Source organism: Xenopus laevis, chromosome 4L (assembly GCF_017654675.1).
Source record: "Xenopus laevis strain J_2021 chromosome 4L, Xenopus_laevis_v10.1, whole genome shotgun sequence".
In the NCBI taxonomy this organism is placed as follows: domain Eukaryota; kingdom Metazoa; phylum Chordata; class Amphibia; order Anura; family Pipidae; genus Xenopus; species Xenopus laevis.
The window spans coordinates 114,931,072-114,953,395 of NC_054377.1; the positions used below are offsets into that span (position 1 = coordinate 114,931,072).

Below are 22,324 nucleotides of genomic sequence, written 5' to 3' on the forward strand. Positions count from 1 at the left end.
CTAAATCTCCCCAAATCTGAGCATGTTTCTCTGCCCTAAAACAGCAGCAATAAATCCTTCTATAGAAAACAAAAAGGCAGTTCCGAGTCCAAAGTAAATAATGACAGAAGGGTAGTGAGGTAGTAAATATGATGTGCAGGAATCCTTTCCTCTCTCTTTGAAGACTGTCTCCCAAGTCTCTTAGCAAGTCCCTATTGTTCTCATGCTGGTGTGTGAGTATTGGAGCCTGGGTGACTGGATTATCTCCCCCTGCTGGCTCAGCCTATTGTTCTATTCAGGTAAATGCAGACTTGATGACTTGAGGTACAGTATCAGTAGTTATTTGATTCCTATTGTCTATACAGAGACACTTTGAATATGTCCTTAAACCTTTGGACTAAGGTTTCAGAGAGAAATCAGATCAATTTTCCCATTGTTTTTTGCAGACTTCCTTTTTCGACCTGTATAATTGCGTATTGTGATTGTTTCAACGAATACAGTCATTTGGCCCAGTACTCGGCTATGCATATTGGGCAATGATTCATATTTATATGGCTGGCTTTACAGTATGTAATTTGGGAAAAGAGACACATTGTGCTCTAACTTACATGTCATTCAGTTGAGGTCCTTGTACTTACTACCTGCCCTGGGTCAGGCTGGAAGGACAGGGCTGGTCTAGCCCCCCCCCATCACTGCACCCTGTACTTTGCACCTGATTTTTTTTTATTCAGCATTAGATCCAGAGCACAGACATGGAACAATACATGGCACCACGTGAGTTAATTTTTTGAGCAAACCAAAACCAGCCATAGTATTTATATATATATATTCATTTTTTTTTTCTTTCTTTCTTTCTTTCTTTCTTTCTTTCTTTCTTTCTTTCTTTCTTTCTTTCTTTCTTTCTTTCTTTCTTTCTTTCTTTCTTTCTTTCTTTCTTTCCTTTCTTTCTTTCTTTCTTTCTTTCTTTCTTTCTCTTCCCCCTGAGTACAAGTTACTGTGAGACTTTTTTAAATATTGTATGCTTTAAAAAAAAAAAGGGGAACTTCCAGTGTCTGTGGTGAGATCACATGGTACACAGCCTGTTCTTCACATGATTGTGGCGTTGTGTCTCACAACAATAAATAGCAGAACTTGTCAGCAGAGGTGTTTCAGTTCCAAGAGCTTCAGCTTCAGACATCAACGTAAACGCTCTCTACAAAATGCCCGGGATCTTTTTTTCTCATCCTAATGCTCTAAAAGAAGTTACCAACAAACCCGACGAAGTTATGGCTCAGAAAAAGAAAAATTTGTAAGGATGCCTTTTGGATTTTATTCCTTTACTTAGGTTTTTCAAGCATATTTCCAGTGGACTACATAGATTACCTGTTTTTAGGCGATGGTTTAACTTAATGCACTTTTCTATACATTTGCAAAGTCTCATTTATTATAAATATATTTGACAGATGAAGAAGCATAATAGGGACTGAGAGTGGAATTTTCTCGATTGAGTTTTGGGACAGTGTCTAAGATGGATATGTGTTTCATTAACTGTCATAAGTAGATTGGAGCAATATTTTTGCTTTGCTTGTGCAGGTAGTGGAGCTAGTCGGACAGGGTAATTTATTAGGCAACAAAAGCAAATTTAGACCTGGGCTCTATCCCATTGTCATTATTTTACTTGCAGCCAGCTCATCAAATTTAATCACTGGTATAAATAAGACTTTTTTTGTTGCTATGTGGTATTTATAAAATGCAAACAAACATCTATTACCAACATTGGAACATATGTATATATAATATAATTATAAATTGTATGTATCCATACTTTGTCAACCTCATGCATAATGTTAAATGAACACTAGCTGCATTTTTCAGATTTTAAAACAAAAATTATTTACCCCACATTTCAAAAACTAAACAAAAATGACTTTCATTTTGTTTTACACAGTGCCGTGCCGTGGAAAAACTACTTGAAATCTATGCTGCCCCATCTGGAGACAATTAAATCATCGTCTTCATCATCATCATCAGACACAGAGAAAAATAAGTAAGTCTTGCAATTTGATCTTTTAATTGCTCAGTAGTCACAATGAATCGAGAACCTGTGTTGATACATAGGAAACACATAGAACTAAGCCGAACAAAACACTGTACTAGAATCATCATCATCTCAGAATGAAGACTTTTAGATTGCTGCAATACAGTATATGCAATAGAATCTGTATTTATTTGTTGCAAATAATCATATATATTATAATACTTGTGTGTATTTGATGTGTGCATTTTTAAAGGCACCTTGAGTTATGGTGCAAGGAACTTTATCGATAACAGTGCTTTTCTCTTGCTATCCTAGGCTTACCCCCAATGAGATTATTCAGTGGACGATGTCTCTGGAAAAACTCCTCGTAAGCGAAGGTAAATTGAATTAATTAAGCATTGCACCTGCTGAATGGTGGATTATGGATTGATAATATTAACAGATATAATCAAAGTAATACCAGTATTCTTTATGCTGATAATTCCCAAACTGTGACATAAAGTAAACAGTTTTTTTTCCATTATACGTTTAGACTGACAGACTGATACATCATATTATAACTCTTCTATCATTAAATATTACAATTCACTGGTTGTAAAGCCTACACTCAGCAATTAAAAAAAGAGTTATACATTTTTTTCAGAGATCTGAGTAACCAATTGGCAGTGCTTGCATTGGTATGATCTCTATTTGTAGAGGTCGTGTTTTATGGGTTACTATGTATTATAGGAAGCTGTTTGATGCAATCTTGATTTAGGGAGGAACGTCACCTGTCTCAAATATCTTTATGGAAATAATTTCTTGTGTTATACAGTAAATAACAAACAGCTTTACTTTTATGTATTTTTAAGTATGCAGAACAGGTATGGGTTCTATTATCCAAAATGCTTGGAGTTTTCCAGATAATGGGGTTTTCCAAAATTTGGATCTCCATACCTTACATCTGCTTAAAAAATTGAATCAATAAATAAACCCAATGGGATTGTTTTGACACCAACATGGTTCTATGCAGCTTAGTTACTGCCAAATACAAGGTAGTCTTTCATTATAATAGAGAAAAAGGAAATAATTTTCAAATATTTGAATTATTTGCCTAATATGGACTCTATGCTAGATGGCTTTGCTATATTTTGAAACTTTCTGTGAAACAGGTTTCTGGGTCTGACATCCAATACCTGGTTCTTTAGTAGATTCTCATACAACATATAATAATACATCTGATTTTTTTTAAATAGTCTGCAACCAAATCACTCACTAATTTCAAGGACTATAATTAGGAAAAGTTTTTTAATAGTACAGTTATGGGACCTGTTATCCAGATTGCTTGGGACCTGGGGCTTTCTGGATAAGGGATCTGTCCATAATTGGGATATTCATGCCTTAAGTCTACTAGAAAATAATGTAAATATTAAATAAACCCAATAGACTCTTTTTTTCTTCCAATGGATTAATTATATCTTAGTTTGGATCAAGGATATACTATTCTATTATAGAAAAGGGAAATTATTTTAAAAAATTTGGATTATTTGGATAAAATCTATAGGAAATTACTTTTCCGTAATTCAGAGCTTTCTGGATAATGGGTTTCTGGATAACGGATCCCATACCTGTACTCATATTTACTGCAACACTGCGTAGCATGTATCACATAAAAAAAGAAAAATGTGAGTGCCAATTCATGGTTTTATTTCTTCATGATGTTTCTTTTCACATGATAAAATGATTTATATATTGCACGCCCTTTCCCTTCTCTGTCACACCAGATGTACAAGATAAGGTCAAGACGAGATATTTTGAAAGGGATAAGATGTAAAACAGTTGCTTCATCTGTATCTTCATGTAACAATCTTAAATATTGTGCCAAAGCCATAGATGTTGCTTAACAACACAGGGGAACCTCATTCAGTTTACTTCTTCTTTTTCAGAACTTATCTTGAATTTTACTGATAATCACATTTTCTGTTCCTCTTCTAGAAGGACAGGCGGTCTTCAGAGCGTTTTTGAAGTCTGAGTTCAGTGAGGAAAACATTGAGTTTTGGCTGGCCTGTGAGGACTACAAGGCAACCAACGATTCAGAGGAATTACGCTGCAAAGCTAACGTCATATATCAAGAATTCATACAACCCAATGCAAACAAACAAGTACGTCAGAAACATTCTTTTTGTTTCTCTTATAAATATACTCACAATTTCACTTAAAATTGATTTGGCAAATAAACATGACTGAAAATTGATTGTGAAGTTCTCTAGTTGATTCCTAGATGAATTTCATTTAAGACATTAACAGTAGTATACCATTTTAAGATACAACATAAGGACTGGTCTACTGAAGGCATGCAAAAGAATGACCATATTTTTCTCCACAATGCAAAGTTTTTCTTAGGATTCCAGCAAAATTGTGCCCTACATTATTTAGACACAAAACATTACACAGGATACTAAAGGCACAAAGATTAATGGCTAGTAAATTGCAGATGGGTGCAACTTACATATACAGGAAAATGAGCTGTACATGGGTGGGATGCAAGCTTGTAATTGGCTGTGATACAGTGGTTGCCAAAATCAAACTCCTATAGGTGCAAAAAAATACAAACAAGACATTGGTGCATAACCCTAGAATAAATGCAGATGCAACCACATTGTGTAGTATTATAATGAGCATAAATTAGCCAAGCATTTTGATGTCATGCAGTTGTGTTAAATAATACATTCAGGCTTAGGCACTTTCCATCCTAGAATTACTTAAACAAGCAAATAATCTGTAAATAAAACACAGATTAAAAAAAATAATTATGAATGTTTATAACACAATTGTCTAGATTTGATAAGGGATAGCAGTGTTCTTTTATATCCCATTAGCATAGTCAGCTTGGCTGTAGCACTTAAATACTGTTTAATAATTAGCTGTTTGTTGTATTGATTTGTAATTATTTACAAATAGTGACCCCTGTCTGTTCTGTTAATTTTTTGTTCTGCTGTACAGTGCTGCGGACATAAGTAGCACTATAATATACATAAATATACATACATATATATAACTGATACTTCATGACTTGTATATTTAAGGTCAGATCATAATTTGGTAAATAATCAGTTTGCTTTTTTCCCTTTTCAGATTAATATTGACTTCTCTACCAGAAATTCAGTTACTAAAGATCTCCTTGAACCCACAAAAGCAACATTTAATGGCGCCCAGAAGATGATATTCATTCTCATGGAAAGAGACTCATACCCAAGATTTCTAAAATCAGAAATATTTTTCAGACTTGCAGAAAGGCACCATGGAAATAATATGAGAGGATAAAAAGGCAATATGAGCACAAACACACACACATAAATATATATATACAGTATATATATGACTTCCCATGAGGCAATTCTTTGAAGGATAACCTTCAGGAGAACCAAAGGCCTTCTCAAGTGGTACTGGTACGAAGAGGAGGAGCAAAACCTGCTGTCCTGAGAGCTGGCGCTAGGACCATGAAGACAGTTGTATGGAAAGAGAAGATAAGGCTTGTATACCTATAAGTTCCTGCTAGAAGAACAGAGAAGATGGTTTTATAGAGAAGTATCACAAGGATGTTTCCGTTGTCAAGCACAAAACAGGAACAAACATTTTATTTATAAATTTACTTAAAAAAAAGCAAAGAGATTCTTCATTCTAAACAAACAAATTTCACATTGACACCATGCATTCTGGAATGTAAGATTTGCTACTGTGAATGTGTAAAATAATGTTTTCTGGTATGGCAGACAATTGTCCAGTCTACTTGGTATCTGATGAATTTATATTTCCCTTTTATGTTTCATCCTATTATTTGTAAAAATGTATATGTATCTTATTTTAAAAAGAGGCTCTTTTTCCAATATTTTATATATTTATTCATATTTTTTTGCACGTCCCCTATTTATGTTTCCACCAAAAAGCTGCCTGACATTTTTATAAGATAGAACAATAAAATGATACATTTTTTTAAATACAGCTGTCCATTTTGTTTTGCTTTTCTAACACAGAAGTCATGACAATGAAATAACATGTAATGGTCATTGTGATACTGAATTTTACTCTACACTTTGTTGTTGAAAAACAGACATCACATAACAACATAACATGAAAGTCAATCTGCTCAGCTAGGATTGTGTATACATTTATTGACAGCATTGCATGGGTAACACATAGTGATGGGCGGATTTGAGGCGTTTCACTTTGGCGAAAATTTTTTGAATTTCCCGCAAAATTTGAGAATTTCCTGCTAAAAAAAAAATTCACAAAGCCGTGCCGGCGTCTCGTTTTTGATGCCAGTGCAAATTCGCTGGCGACGAATAGCGGGAATTCGCCATGCATTCACGCCAGGTAAATAAATTCGCCCATCGCTAGTAACACACTCAGTATTAGCAAAAAGCAGGAAGTATCCAATCATCAGGTGTCATTGTGGGAAGGATCCACACTCAACCCAACAATGGGCCTAATTCAATTCAGTGAGAAAAATGTTTATAAAACAAAGAGGCATGGATGAGATTCAGTTTGAGATGCAATTCAATTCAGTAAAACTTGTCTCACTGTTTATCATGGGAAAACTCTATGGAATTGAATTAAGAGAAAAGTTTTTTCTCCTCAAATAGAATCTCGTCCATGAGTTTTCATGTGATAAACTGTGAGATGACTTTTTCTCACTGTATTGAATCTGGCCCTATGTTGGTTAAAAAATTGGTTGATAAATATAATTAGCACACCAACATATTTGTTTATTAGTGAAAGTGTTTAAGTTACCAGTGTGTATGAGACTATTTTGTTGACCATACGGTATGGGGTTATGTAGAGAAGTATAATATATACTTAGTTTTCCTAGGGAAAATATATTTGGGAACAGAGTAAGAAAAAAATAGCACTTTTCTACACAAAGGTTATGTTTGAAATGGTAAAATGACAAAACGTGGCACACACTGGGTAATGTCCTAAAGGAGAACTAAAGTCTATCATAGAATAATGCTAAAAATGCTGTATTTTATATACTAAACATAAACATGAACTTACTGCACCAGAAGCAGGCCTGGATTTGTGCCCGGGCCTAGGGCAGCAGGATTTTAAGGGGAGGCATGCTGCCCAACCACACCCATATTGGTTCAGAAACACTGGGGATGCACAGGAGATACGATTTTTTAAATTTCCCATGCGGACTGCACTAGGTCTGTGGATTCATTAGGGATGTAGCGAACGTCGGAAAAAAAGTTCGCGAACATATTCGCGAACTTGCGCAAAAACGCGAGCGGTTCGCGAACGGTTCGCGAACCCCATAGACTTCAATGGGAAGGCGAACTTTAACATCTAGAAAAGACATTTCTGGCCAGAAAAATGATTTTAAAGTTGTTTAAAGGGTGCAACGACCTGGACAGTGGCATGCCAGAGGGGGATCAAGGGCAAAAATGTATCTGAAAAATCTGCCTGTGTGTGCTTGGAAGAGATAGTGTAGGGGGAGAGCTGTTAGTGATTTCAGGGACAGATGATAGTAAGTTTGCTGGCTAGTAATCTGCTTGATACTGCTCTGTATTGGAGGGACAGAAGTCTGCAGGGATTTGAGGGACATTTTAGCTTAGGTAGCTTTGCTGGCTAGTAATCTACTGTTCTCTTTAAACAACTGCCATACGTTGACCTTGTAGACATTGTTTGCCCAGTTTTTTTGGTTGCAGCCACTGAAGCACAGTTGCCAGAAAAAATATGCCATATAAATGCTGAAAATAGTCATTTTTTGCCATACGTTGACCTTGTAGGCATTGTTTGCCCAGTTTTTTTGGTCGCAGCCACTGAAGCACAGTTGCCAGAAAAAATATGCCATATAAATGCTGAAAATAGTCATTTTTTGCCATATACGTTGAGTCAACGTATGGCAAAAAATGACTATTTTCAGCATTTATATGGCATATTTTTTCTGGCCTCTGTGCTTCAGTGGCTGCGGCCAAAAAAACTGGGCAAACAATGCCTACAAGGTCAACGTCGTTGACCTTGTAGGCATTGTTTGCCCAGTTTTTTTGGCCGCAGCCACTGAAGCACAGAGGCCAGAAAAAATATGCCATATAAATGCTGAAAATAGTAATTTTTTTGGTCGCAGCCACTGAAGCACAGTTGCCAGAAAAATTATGCCATATAAATGCTGAAAATATGCATTTTTTTGGTTGCAGCCACTGAAGCACAGAGGCCAGAAAAATTATGCCATATAAATGCTGAAAATATAAATTTTTTTGGTTGCAGCCACTGAAGCACAGAGGCCAGAAAAATTATGCCATATAAATGCTGAAAATATGCATTTTTTTGGTTGCAGCCACTGAAGCACAGAGGCCAGAAAAATTATGCCATATAAATGCTGAAAATATAAATTTTTTTGGTTGCAGCCACTGAAGCACAGAGGCCAGAAAAATTATGCCATATAAATGCTGAAAATATGCATTTTTTTGGTTGCAGCCACTGAAGCACAGAGGCCAGAAAAAGTATGCCATATAAATGCAGAAAATATGCATTTTTTTGGACGCAGCCACTGAAGCAGAGTTGCCAGAAAAAATATGCCATATAAATGCTGAAAATAGTCATTTTTTGCCATACGTTGACCTTGTAGACATTGTTTGCCCAGTTTTTTTGGTTGCAGCCACTGAAGCACAGAGGCCAGAAAAAATTAAACCAGTAGGGTTTGCACCCTAGTTTGTAACGGTGGCGGAGGGAGGAGGAGGACGCTAAAGGACAGCTGTGTGTGGAGTCATGAGGCTTGAAGAGAAGGACAGCTGCATAGAAGTCAGAACAAGTCTTCCGGCGTGCAGTAACCCTCCGAGATCCACCCCTCATTCATTTTAATAAAGGTCAGGTAATCGACACTTTTGTGACCTAGGCGAGTTCTCTTCTCAGTTACAATCCCTCCTGCTGCACTGAAGGTCCTTTCTGAGAGCACACTTGAGGCTGGGCAAGACAAGAGGTTCATGGCAAATTGTGACAGCTCTGGCCACAGATCAAGCCTGCGCACCCAGTAGTCCAGGGGTTCATCGCTCCTCAGAGTGTCGATATCTGCAGTTAATGCCAGGTAGTCCGCTACCTGCCGGTCGAGGCGTTCTTTGAGGGTGGATCCAGAAGGGTTGTGGCGCTGCCTTGGACAGAAAAACATTTGCATGTCTGACGTTACAGACTGGCCAAAGGGCTTTGTCCTTGCAGGTGTGCTCGTGGCAGGATTACTGGCACCTCTGCCCCTGGAATGTTGATGAGTTCCTGAAGTGACATCACCCTTAAAAGCATTGTACAACATGTTTTGCAGGCTGGTTTGTAAATGCCGCATCTTTTCGGACTTGTGGTATGTTGGTAACATTTCTGACACTTTATGCTTGTACCGAGGGTCTAGTAGCGTTGCGACCCAGTACAGGTCCTTCTCCTTAAGCCTCTTGATACGGGGGTCCTTCAACAGGCATGACAGCATGAAAGACCCCATTCTCACAAGGTTGGATGCAGAGCTATCCATCTCCGCTTCCTCATTATCAAGGACTGCATCATCCACCGTCTCCTCCCCCCAGCCACGTACAAGACCAGGGGTCCCCAAAAGGTCACCACTAGCCCCCTGGGAAGCCTGCTCCTGTTGGTCCTCCTCCTCCTCCTCCACAAAGCCACCTTCCTCCTCTGACTCCACTTCTGGCACCTCTCCCTGCGTTGCAGCAGGTGCCTGGGTTCGTTCTGGTGATTCCGACCAGAAATCGTGCGCTTCCAGCTCCTCGTCACGCTGGTCTACAGCCTCATCTGTCACTCGTCGCACGGCACGCTCCAGGAATAAAGCGAAGGGTATTAGGTCGCTGATGGTGCCTTCGGTGCGACTGACCATATTTGTCACCTCTTCAAAAGGTCGCATGAGCCTGCAGGCATCGCGCATAAGCACCCAGTAACGGGGGAAAAAAATCCCCAGCTGTGCAGATCCAGTCCTACCACCCAGTTCAAAAAGGTACTCGTTGACGGCCCTTTGTTGTTGCAGCAGACGTTCCAACATAAGGAGCGTTGAATTCCATCGAGTCTGGCTGTCAGAAATCAAACGCCTGACTGGCATGTTGTAGCGCTGCTGAATGTCAGCAAGGCGTGCCATGGCTGTGTAGGAACGTCTGAAATGGGCCGACACCTTTCTGGACTGGGTGAGAACGTCCTGGAATCCTGGGTACTTGGAGACAAAACGTTGGACTATTAAATTTAACACATGTGCCATGCAGGGCACATGTGTTAAATTGCCTAGTCTCAACGCTGCCAACAGATTGCTTCCATTGTCACACACCACTTTTCCGATCTGCAGTTGGTGTGGGGTCAGCCACCGATCGGCCTGTGACTGCAGAGATGACAGGAGTACAGATCCGGTATGGTTTTTGCTTTCCAGGCACGTCATCCCCAAGACAGCGTGACAACAGCGTACCTGGCACGTCGAATAGCCTAGGGGGAGCTGGGGGTGCACAGGTGTGGAGGAGGAGAAGGAGGACCCAGCAGCAGAGTAAGAAGAAGAAGAAGACGAGGTAGAGAGCGATGGAGGAGTAGAGGTGGTGGCAGAACCGCGTGCAATCCGTGGCGGTGACACCAACTCCACTGTTGTTGTTGAGCTACCCATTCCCTGCTTCCCAGCCATTACCAAGTTCACCCAGTGGGCAGTGTAGGTGACATACCTGCCCTAACCATGCTTGGAGGACCATGCGTCAGTAGTCATATGGACCTTTGGCCCAACACTAAGTGACAGAGATGCGGTAACTTGGCTCTGCACATGTTGGTACAGGTGTGGTATTCCCTTTTTAGCAAAAAAATTGCGGCTGGGTACCTTCCACTGCGGTGTCCCAATTGCTACAAATTTGCGGAAGGCCTCAGAGTCCACCAGCTGGTATGGTAAAAGCTGGCGGGCTAAGAGTGCAGACAAGCCAGCTGTCAGACGCCGGGCAAGGGGGTGACAGTCAGACATTGGCTTCTTACGCTCAAACATGGCCTTCACAGAAACTTGGCTGGTGGCAGATGACTGGGAATGGGAACAGGTGGTCAAGGTGGAAGGCGGAGTGGAGGGTGGTTCAGACGGGTCAAGGAGAGCAGAGGTAGAGCAGTAAGATGCTGGACCAGAAGGAGTGTGGCTTTTAGTTTGCCTGTTGCCTTTGAGGTGTTGCTCCCAAAGTGCTTTGTGCTTGCCGCTCATGTGCCTTCGCATAGAAGTTGTACCTATGTGGCTGTTGGGCTTACCAAGGCTCAGTTTCTGACTGCACTCATTGCAAATTACAATGCTTTTGTCAGAGGCACACACATTAAAAAAATCCCACACTGCTGACTTTTTGGAAGTGTGCGATCTGGCGGTAACAGTAGAAGTTGGCGGCATTGGCGGCAATGGCGGGTGCGTTGGCCGGCTGAACACAGGTGCCGATACATGTTGTTGCCCTACTGATCCCTGCGGGCTGTCCTCCCTGCTTCTTCTAAGTCTTATTCTCCTACTGCCTCTCTGACTCTCCGTCTCTCCATCTGAACTACCCTCCTCTTGCTCTCTTCTACTAGGCACCCACAAAACATCAATCTCCTCATCATCATTCTCCTCAGATGCATCAATTTCTTCTGACACATCACAGAAGGAAGCAGCAGCGGGGACCTCCTCCTCATCACTCATTATGTCCATCTCTATCGTGTTCTCTGCCAGAATTAAATCTGGTGTAAGGTCCTCATCTCCTTCATCTTCTTCTGGCAATAATGGTTGCGCATTACTCAGTTCAAGAAACTCATGGGAAAATAACTCCTCTGACCCCAGTGAAGAAGGGGCACCGGTGGTGGAGGAAGTGTTACGTGGGGTGGCCATAGCAGTGGAGGATGAGGAGGATGTTGTGGTAAAGTTAGAAACGGTAGAGGATGGGGTGTGCTGTGTAAGCCAGTCAACTACCTCTTCAGCATTTTGGGAGTTCAGGGTCATTGGCTTTTTAAAACTGGGCAATTTGCTAGGGCCACAGGATTGCATAGCAGCACGGCCCCTAGCACGGCCTCTGCGTGGCGGCCTGCCTTTGCCTGGCATTATTTTTAAAAAAACAACAACAACAACAAAAACTCAGTTGGTTTTTCTGGAAACGATAATACACACAGCTAGATGGCGGGTTGAAGAAAACAGTGTGCAAATAATGCCTACAAGGTCAACGTATACACTACTACAGCGGTGGATACGGATTACGTAAAATATATGAATGCTGCTTGAAAAAAAGTAACTCAAGTGGTTTTTCTAGAGACGATAATATTATCAATATTTAGACAAAATGTGAACAAGCTCACACAGCTAGATGGCGGGTTGAAGAAAACAGTGTGCAAATAATGCCTACAAGGTCAACGTATACACTACTACAGCGGTGGATACGGATTACGTAAAATATATTATGGCTGCTTGAAAAAAGTCACTCCGGTGTTTTTTATGGAGACGGTAATATTATGGATATTTAGACAGAATGTGAACAAGGTCACACAGCTAGATGGCGGGTTGAAGAAAACAGTGTGCAAATAATGCCTACAAGGTCAACGTATACACTACTACAGCGGTGGATACGGATTACGTAAAATATATGAATGCTGCTTGAAAAAAAGTAACTCAAGTGGTTTTTCTGGAGACGGTAATATTATGGATATTTAGACAGAATGTGAACAAGCTCACACAGCTAGATGGCGGGTTGAAGAAAACAGTGTGCAAATAATGCCTACAAGGTCAACGTATACACTACTACAGCGGTGGATACGGATTACGTAAAATATATTATGGCTGCTTGAAAAAAGTCACTCCGGTGTTTTTTCTGGAGACGGTAATATTATGGATATTTAGACAGAATGTGAACAAGCTCACACAGCTAGATGGCGGGTTGAAGAAAACAGTGTGCAAATAATGCCTACAAGGTCAACGTATACACTACTACAGCGGTGGATACGGATTACGTAAAATATATTATGGCTGCTTGAAAAAAGTCACTCCGGTGTTTTTTCTGGAGACGGTAATATTATGGATATTTAGACAGAATGTGAACAAGGTCACACAGCTAGATGGCGGGTTGAAGAAAACAGTGTGCAAATAATGCCTACAAGGTCAACGTATACACTACTACAGCGGTGGATACGGATTACGTAAAATATATGAATGCTGCTTGAAAAAAAGTAACTCAAGTGGTTTTTCTAGAGACGATAATATTATCAATATTTAGACAAAATGTGAACAAGCTCACACAGCTAGATGGCGGGTTGAAGAAAACAGTGTGCAAATAATGCCTACAAGGTCAACGTATACACTACTACAGCGGTGGATACGGATTACGTAAAATATATTATGGCTGCTTGAAAAAAGTCACTCCGGTGTTTTTTCTGGAGACGGTAATATTATGGATATTTAGACAGAATGTGAACAAGGTCACACAGCTAGATGGCGGGTTGAAGAAAACACTGTGCAAATAATGCCTACAAGGTCAACGTATACACTACTACAGCGGTGGATACGGATTACGTAAAATATATGAATGCTGCTTGAAAAAAAGTAACTCAAGTGGTTTTTCTAGAGACGATAATATTATCAATATTTAGACAAAATGTGAACAAGCTCACACAGCTAGATGGCGGGTTGAAGAAAACAGTGTGCAAATAATGCCTACAAGGTCAACGTATACACTACTACAGCGGTGGATACGGATTACGTAAAATATATTATGGCTGCTTGAAAAAAGTCACTCCGGTGTTTTTTCTGGAGACAGTAATATTATGGATATTTAGACAGAATGTGAACAAGGTCACACAGCTAGATGGCGGGTTGAAGAAAACACTGTGCAAATAATGCCTACAAGGTCAACGTATACACTACTACAGCGGTGGATACGGATTACGTAAAATATATGAATGCTGCTTGAAAAAAAGTAACTCAAGTGGTTTTTCTAGAGACGATAATATTATCAATATTTAGACAAAATGTGAACAAGCTCACACAGCTAGATGGCGGGTTGAAGAAAACAGTGTGCAAATAATGCCTACAAGGTCAACGTATACACTACTACAGCGGTGGATACGGATTACGTAAAATATATTATGGCTGCTTGAAAAAAGTCACTCCGGTGTTTTTTCTGGAGACGGTAATATTATGGATATTTAGACAGAATGTGAACAAGGTCACACAGCTAGATGGCGGGTTGAAGAAAACACTGTGCAAATAATGCCTACAAGGTCAACGTATACACTACTACAGCGGTGGATACGGATTACGTAAAATATATGAATGCTGCTTGAAAAAAAGTAACTCAAGTGGTTTTTCTAGAGACGATAATATTATCAATATTTAGACAAAATGTGAACAAGCTCACACAGCTAGATGGCGGGTTGAAGAAAACAGTGTGCAAATAATGCCTACAAGGTCAACGTATACACTACTACAGCGGTGGATACGGATTACGTAAAATATATTATGGCTGCTTGAAAAAAGTCACTCCGGTGTTTTTTCTGGAGACGGTAATATTATGGATATTTAGACAGAATGTGAACAAGGTCACACAGCTAGATGGCGGGTTGAAGAAAACACTGTGCAAATAATGCCTACAGGGCAAATAATGCCTAAAAGGTCAACTTATACACTACTACAGCGGTAGTAAAATAAAAAAAAGTAAAATAAAAAAAAAATGAATATTAAAAAAAAAAATTAAAGTTGGTGCTGCTGAACTACTAGGAGCAGCAGATTAGCACACCAGTCCCACTCCCCAACACTGCTAGACTAATAGCACTGGGCTCTTATAGTAGTAGTAGTAGCAGTAGTAAAACAACAAAAAAATAAATAAAAGCAGTCCTTACAAGGACTACTGTTATTGCAGCAGTCAGCAGATGAGATCAGAAGCAGGACAGCTGCCCACTGCAGCTACATACAGAGCACTGCAGTAGAAGGTAGATTACTAGCCAGCAAAGCTACCTAAGCTAAAATGTCCCTCAAACCCCTGCAGACTTCTGTCCCTCCAATAACAGAGCAGTATCAAAACGATTACTAGCCAGCAAACTTTCAACTGTCCCTGAAATCACTAACAGGCAGCAGCTCTCTCCCTACACTATCTCTTCAGCACACACAGGCAGAGTGAAAAAACGCTGCAGGGCTTCGGTTTTTATAGGGAAGGGGAGTGGTCCAGGGGAGAGCTTCCTGATTGGCTGCCATGTACCTGCTGGTCTGGGGTGAGAGGGCAAAAAAAAGCGCCAACAATGGCGAACCCAAAATGGCGAACGTCGCGCGACGTTCGCGAACTTCCGGCGAGCGCGAACACCCGATGTTCGCGCGAACAAGTTCGCCGGCGAACAGTTCGCGACATCTCTAGAATTCATAGACACCGGCTGCTCTACAGGGAAACAAAAGCTGCTTGAGGTCAGGAAAGTAAGGTGGGGGGATGCCCCATACTGTTAGAAGGTATGATTGTTTCCCTGCAGAGCAGTTAGGGACCGTTTACTATTCACAACAGAGCGTCAGAGCAAGTAAAACGTATACAGTCAAGTTATTATAAAAACGGTACACATTTTTTAGATAAAGTATATTGGACATTAAACCACAGATGCAATCTTGACACATAGTCAAAGAGCTAATTGTAAATTGTGCTATGTATCTCAACATATTACATCGTCTACAAAATAAATTGTATGAAATTACACCAAGTCTATATTTAGGAGTATAAGTATGATGATGCATTGCTTTAGCAGGGGAAATAGAAACTATAACATGATTCAAGTTTGTAGGCAGTGTTTTATTATCATTTATCAACTCAGTCACAGACTTATGCAGCCTGGGCCCACCATAGATCCAGATGGCAACAGGCCTACCACAGATATTGCCATAACATGCAAAAAAACATACACCTCAAATACACCTCAAAGCTACATATACCTTCATACATATGCACAGCCACCTCAACAACAGTTTAACACCATACACTTACCTACACCCAGATACACATACAATTCACAAACAAGTGCCTTTAAAAAAAATCACATGCATCCCTTCCTCCCCCACAGAAATAAAAGGAAGTTAGTCCGTAATAAAAGTATGTAGGGGACATAAGGGCCCTTGGGACTGGATATTCCTTGGTAACATTGATAACATTGCACGAGAACAATTCCAGTTGATCCAAGGGGAAGTTAGTTTTACAAACATTGTTTAAGAATAAGTCAGAGCGAATCAACTAAATTTTAATCACATACAAACATGCGTTCATACTTCCAGTAAAGGGAATGCCATCTATATCGATACTGATTGAATACAATTAAAAAAAAAAAAATTTCAGATTTTACATTGTCCTTAGCCTTTTGTGAATTTGATATCCCAGGTGGCTTGTTCTTGTAGGGTCTAAGATAAGGATTTTTTCAAGTCTTAGACTACAGTATGATAAATAATTCAATAAAGATTAAATTGATATAATTAACCTTTTGATCCAATCAATCAGATCCATTGGCAAAGATAAATTTCCCATTCATTCGTCGATAAATCTTGCCCTGAAAGTTTAATAGAATAAAAGATTACTTATGACCACAATAGTAAATTGCTTTTTATGTTAATAATATTCACAGAAGATGAGACAAGGACATTTTTAATCTATAAAGTATGGTACAGCAAATTTAGAGGTGGTGATTACAAAACTGTAATGTACTAGTTCATTGGAACCTTTACACTCGGATGCACAGGGCACCCCTGTGGATTACGGTGTTCACCAACGCCCACTTGGGGCCCGGGCTTTCTGCTGCAGAATCTACAAGGATTAGTGCACAATATAGTAAAAAGTCCAAAAAAGAGGTACCGGCAAGAGATGAGGCAAGACGTAGTGGAAGATCAAGGGTCAAGGCATGCAGCAAGAATCAAAGTAAAAAATCAGCAGGGCCGGATTTACATTGCCGGTGCCCCTAGGCCAAACTGCCATTTGTAGCCCCTGTCCCCTTCCTTTTATTTGTGCGAATTTTCATCATCGGGAACGGAGCAATGGGGAAATTAAAAAAATTATTGTATCTCCAGCACATCCTCAGTGCTTTTAAACCAATGTGGGTGTGGTTGGGCAGCATGCCGCCCCCAAAATCCTGCTGCCCTAGGCCCAGGCCTTGGTGGCCTTTCCACAAATCCAGGCCTGAAAATCAGACAGAAGTCAAAAACCAGGAATTCAAACACAGAGTAAACACTTTGGCAGGATCTGAAAACAGAAGCCAGCTTGGGCACTTTCAAAATGGAGAATTGGCTTTATAAAGGAAACTTGGTGCCAAAATTCAAAATCTGTGCCAATTGATGACTCTCAGCATCAGACACCAGCAAAGTGACGCTGGTGTCAATTCAAAGTCCATGACGCCTGCGCCCCTTCAGACAAACAGAGATGCTCCGGGAGGCAAGAATACCGGAAGATCTCACGGCGCCTCTTACAAAAACATAATGCTGTAATATGTACATTCTAATAAATAGGAAGAACATTTTTACTAAAGCTTAGCCTTTATTGTTTTACAGTACAAAAAAATATTGTATGGAATGAAAAGAGTCAAATATATTTTAAGAGACCTGATATCTATGTTGACATCTACAGTTGATGATGAATAAAAGTATGAGATCATTTTTCCAGAATGCTCAGGGCCTGGAGTTTTCCAGATAATGAATCCTCCTGTAATTTGGATCACATTACTTTAAAGGAGAACCAAACCCCCCCTAATGTGAAAAGCCCCTTCAACTTCCCACCATAGTGCCCCTTCCACTACCCACCATAGTGCCCCTCCCTGCTTCTGCCCCTTCATAATGCATTAGTAAAAAATGTGCTCCTAATTGTGAAACTCACGTATCTTTGCAGAGTAACGCAGCAAAGCTCTAGGGCGCCATCTTTCACATCTTGGTTTTCTTCCAGAAGGTAATGCCGACACAGACATATTTGGCGCATGCACAGTCTGGTGTCAGGCCGGTGTTCACATCAACTGCGCATGCACCAGAAACTCAGGAAATGGTCGGGAAGGAAGAGAAAACTGAAGATGCAGAAGACGGCACCCTAGAGCTTTACTGCGCTACTCTGCACAGATACGTGTGTTTTACAATTAGGGCACATTTTTCACTAATGCACTATGCGAGGCAGAAGCAGGAAGGGGGGCTATAAGGGCTAGTAGAAGGGGATTTTCACATTAGGGGGGTATAGTTCTCCTTTAAGTTTACTTAAATCATGTAAACATTAAATAAATCCAATAGGCTGGTTTTGCTTCCAATAAGGATTAATTATAATTAATTAATTATATGTTTTATTATTACAGAGAAAAAGGAAATCTTTTTTTAAAATGTGGATTATTTGGCTAAAATGGAGTCCATGAGAGATAGGCTTTCTGTAATTTGGAACTTTCAGGATAATAGATTTCCACATAATGGATCCCATACCTGTATAATGGCTGCTTCGGAAAATCTAGGATAAAGGTACCCTAATATATATACCAATGTCTATGTTAATACACCAGAAATTAAACTCTTATTTACATCTATCATAATATTGCCTTTGAAAGCTCCTTATAACTTTGCCATAAAGTATTTGCACAATGCTTTTACATTACCTGTCTGGTGCCCCGTGTTCCTGTATGAGGGGGCTGCCATATTTGTGCAGCAGGAGTCCGTTAGCATTAGAAATTTTAACTGACAGGCTGAGATGGGACAGTCAGGTTAGCAGAACAGTCAGGTTTAGGAACTTCAACTAGCAATTACAAAAACAAACCACTCAGCAAAAAACAATCAACATGACCTATAGGTAACTTTTAATGTACATTAATATTTTAAAATGTACTTTTTTAGTGTCGGTATCACTTTAAGGTAACCTCTAACCTCTAATTAAGACTGTTGACCAAGGCATTGTTGATCTGTTCCTCTGAAGATGCACCCGGTATTTACCTAACACCTTTCTCCCGATTCACAGCACATTTTCTGGGCTGTTGCCGAAAATAAGGGACCAACTTACCATGTACAGTACATAAATATAATACTATAGTTACAATTCAAGGCTAATTTGTAATTAATTCAAATTACGTCAGCATAGAAACTAGTTGAATTAGAATTGATTAACAATCAACCATGTAGCATCAGCTTTTTGCGAATAAACAGCAGCCTAGAGCACATTGAGCACGTGCAGTGCCACTGGCACTCAAAAGATGTCCTAACTAACCCCAAGATGAGAAGTTACTGTGAAGACATGCTGAACATCTGCTAGAATTAGTTCAATTTATAAAGTATATAATTTCTACTCATAATAATATATTTCAAGCTTAGCTCTTCTTTAATATTACTCTCACATTACTGGTGATAATAACTGTAAACTTTCTTTATCATGTGTATTCCATAAGCTGGTGTTATTATTATAGGCATGTCAATATTTACTGCTGTGTATGTATTATGCAGCAGCATTCACTCTATTCATAAGCTATTTACTGTTGTTAGATTAATCAGAAACAATCAGAGCGGGATGTCGGTAATCATATCAACATCTTATAAATTGGTATAAACAAAGCGGTCACACTGTACTCAGTAAATACCATTCATATTCATTTATTATACATTGTTTTTGTTTTTAATCTGCAGGATCTTTACTCTTTGCTCTCCCCATTGCTCACTGCTGCTAACTGCTATTCCCTACTATTACCGGCATTCATTGCATTCATCTATTGCCTTTGTTTGTTGCACTTACACTTGAAACTGATTTTCACCTTGTGAATCACTTGCTAACACAATTACTTACAGGAAGTGACACATTTATGCAATCATTGGCTAAGAAAACCTTGTGTTGCAACTTGTGTGCAATTTACCAACGTGAATGCAATGCGTGTGCCTACATTGGTAAATCGTTAAAGTTCACTGTTTTGCAGGTGCCAGCAACTATGCTAGAATTCTGGGGGGAAATGCTGTATGTTGCAGAGGAAAACAAGGACATCTGATATTGTGCATTTGGCACGGCCTTAGTAAATGAGCCCTAAAGTAAGACCATGGGAACACAGGCTGTTGTGAGTAGCTGTTGTCAACCTGCATATTTTTGGAGGCTGAGAGAAGCAGATCTGCTCTGTGCCTCTGCTCCATTGATTTAAATCTGGTCAGCCTGTGTGCGGTCACATACAGTAGAGCTGAAGCTGAGGTCAGTGTGTGACCGAATTCAAATCAATGGAGCAGGGGCACTGAGCAGATCTGCTTCTCTCAGCCTGCAAAAATACAGAGACTGACAACAGCCACTCACAACAGCCTGTGTGCCCATAACCTTAAGGCTAAGTCTGCAATTTATCAATGCTTATCCATTGAAGGATCTGAAAGAAATAGGGATATCCATTAGCAAATTATAGAATAGGCAAATTTATAAGCAAAATAGGGCTTTTATAACTATATTGGTATTTTTAAAAATAAGAGAGTTGAAACTGATACATGCGACGGAGCAGTAGAATGTTGAATGTCACTGGCTCTAGTGAGATGATCTGGAAGTGGAAGTGGCACATTTTATTGGCTAACTGAATACAGATTAAAGTGCAAAGTCAGATAATGGTCAGTTTTGGCGCAAGATTAGAATATTTAAAGGGGCCTTGTGCACAAAATCACTGCCCGTTGTTAGGTCTACTTGCTAGTATCCTGGGAGTGTTTGATTCCTGTTCTGGTTTGACCCCTGCCTGCCTGACTACTCTAAACTCTGATTATCCTGACCTGTGCCTGCCTGACTATACTGTTTCTACCGGTATTGACCCTTGCCTGTCTGACTATCCATGAACACTGCCTGTATCGACCCTTGCCAGCCTGACAATCCATGAACGATGCCTGTATCGACCCCTGCCTGATTGACCTTGCTTGTATTTTGCCCGCACTGACCCCGGCCTGTCTGACTACGCTTTTGTCTGCTCCTTGAACTGTACCTTCCGTCCAGAACCTTTGCTTGGCTCCTCCCAAAGTGAAAGGCGGCTGTTAAAAGCAGAAGCAAGAGCTGAGACCAGGGAGCCTAGCACTGATTCTGGATTTAGGGTGCCAATCGTGACAGGGCCTTTACAAGATACACTGTCCAATAAACTTTTGACTAAATCTGAAGGGATAGTGTCAGCTATTACTAATGGGCAAATCTGACCCATTATGCTTTGGCAAAAATTCACAAAACAGCAAAAATTCACCAAAATGCATTGAAGTCTATGTAAGTAAAAGCAGTTGAGGTCCCATAGAAGTCAATGGAAGCTGTGCTGACCCTACTGGACATATTTTTAACCATTCAGACTTTTAGAGGAGTTTGGATTTCTTTGCTTGTAATTGTCCAAAATACACACTTTAAAGGTTTAGAGATTTTAAAGATAGTTGTATTTTTTTCAGATTGTTCCTTTTAGTTTAAACTCCCAAACATGCTCATCTTCCACCATAATCATGCAAAAGGAGGGGACGTCTATTTTATGAGTCTTGGTTTCCATCAGAACTCCGATGATTACTCCTTACCCTTTGTCTGAGTAGACACGACCCTACAATAATAATTAGGGTAGATTATTGTTCTATTTATTTCATAACCCATAAGACAGATAGTATGTGTGTGGAGGGGGTGAAAGTGCAACCTAAAGAGACAACTTTGATATATGAGTACAAGAAGGAAACTATGATACGTGATTAAAGGTTCGGGTTCCTACAAAACAGCATGTTCACCCTAAAGATAGAAGCCCCATTCAGCAAACTGAGGTCACTGAACCATTTTAAATGTCAGGGGCTTGTAATTTAGCAGGCTGGTAATTGCCCACAGCAGTTATATTTACACCCTCTATTTCTGCAGTGGAAACTACTTTTACTTCTTACCCAGTAGCCATGGAAACAATACTATTTATAAACAATTGTGGCTTGCACCTTCAATTGACACCCATACTCAACTATACCTTTTAAACATGAGAACTTTGCTGAAAAAATCTATTGTGGTTTTTTTCATTGTGTTGCAGTAAAGGCCGTGGGTTATGCAATAGAAGGTGAATGGAAAATAGAAGATACTCTTGCCGTTGTCATTGTATTGTCATATTGAGCAGTCTTCTTAATTTCATAAGTGCCATAGAATCAACATTACCTGTATGCTATGAAAGAAGTGTTTTATGTAATCATAACTGCCCTTGAGAAATCGAAATAAATATTGCTCTTTGCCGTAAAATTTAAGGTAAGAGGATAATATGAAACAATTATATAATTTTCTGCCTACTGTTTCTGTTCAATAGATACCTCTACATATAATACAGTTACATAAGCAGAGACCTAGAATTGAAGGTATACTATGTATCATCTTCCATACTATTGAAATACCTATATAAGTGGTTCACATTCATTTAAAGGATAAGTAAACCTTTAAAATAAGTGAA

At 39.7% G+C, this 22,324-nt stretch overlaps 1 protein-coding gene across 1 annotated transcript; it reads left to right on the forward strand.

Moving 5' to 3' along the window:
• Positions 1–716: 716 nt before the first annotated feature.
• Positions 717–5,973, forward strand: rgs1.L (regulator of G-protein signaling 1 L homeolog). Its single transcript, XM_018258777.2, has 6 exons — positions 717–753; positions 1,105–1,267; positions 1,907–2,005; positions 2,312–2,373; positions 3,971–4,137; positions 5,111–5,973. The coding sequence occupies exons 1-6, from the start codon at positions 732–734 to the stop codon at positions 5,297–5,299; spliced, it is 702 nt and encodes a 233-aa protein (XP_018114266.1). The 5' UTR covers positions 717–731; the 3' UTR covers positions 5,300–5,973.
• Positions 5,974–22,324: the final 16,351 nt, after the last annotated feature.

Excerpts from the sequence above, each read along its gene's own strand:
- rgs1.L (XM_018258777.2), top strand. The coding sequence starts at position 732 with ATGGAACAATACATGGCACCAC. Across the intron at positions 1,268-1,906 it reads GCTCAGAAAAAGAAAAATTT|TGCCGTGCCGTGGAAAAACT; the intron begins GTAAGGATGCCT and ends TGTTTTACACAG. Across the intron at positions 4,138-5,110 it reads AACCCAATGCAAACAAACAA|ATTAATATTGACTTCTCTAC; the intron begins GTACGTCAGAAA and ends TTCCCTTTTCAG.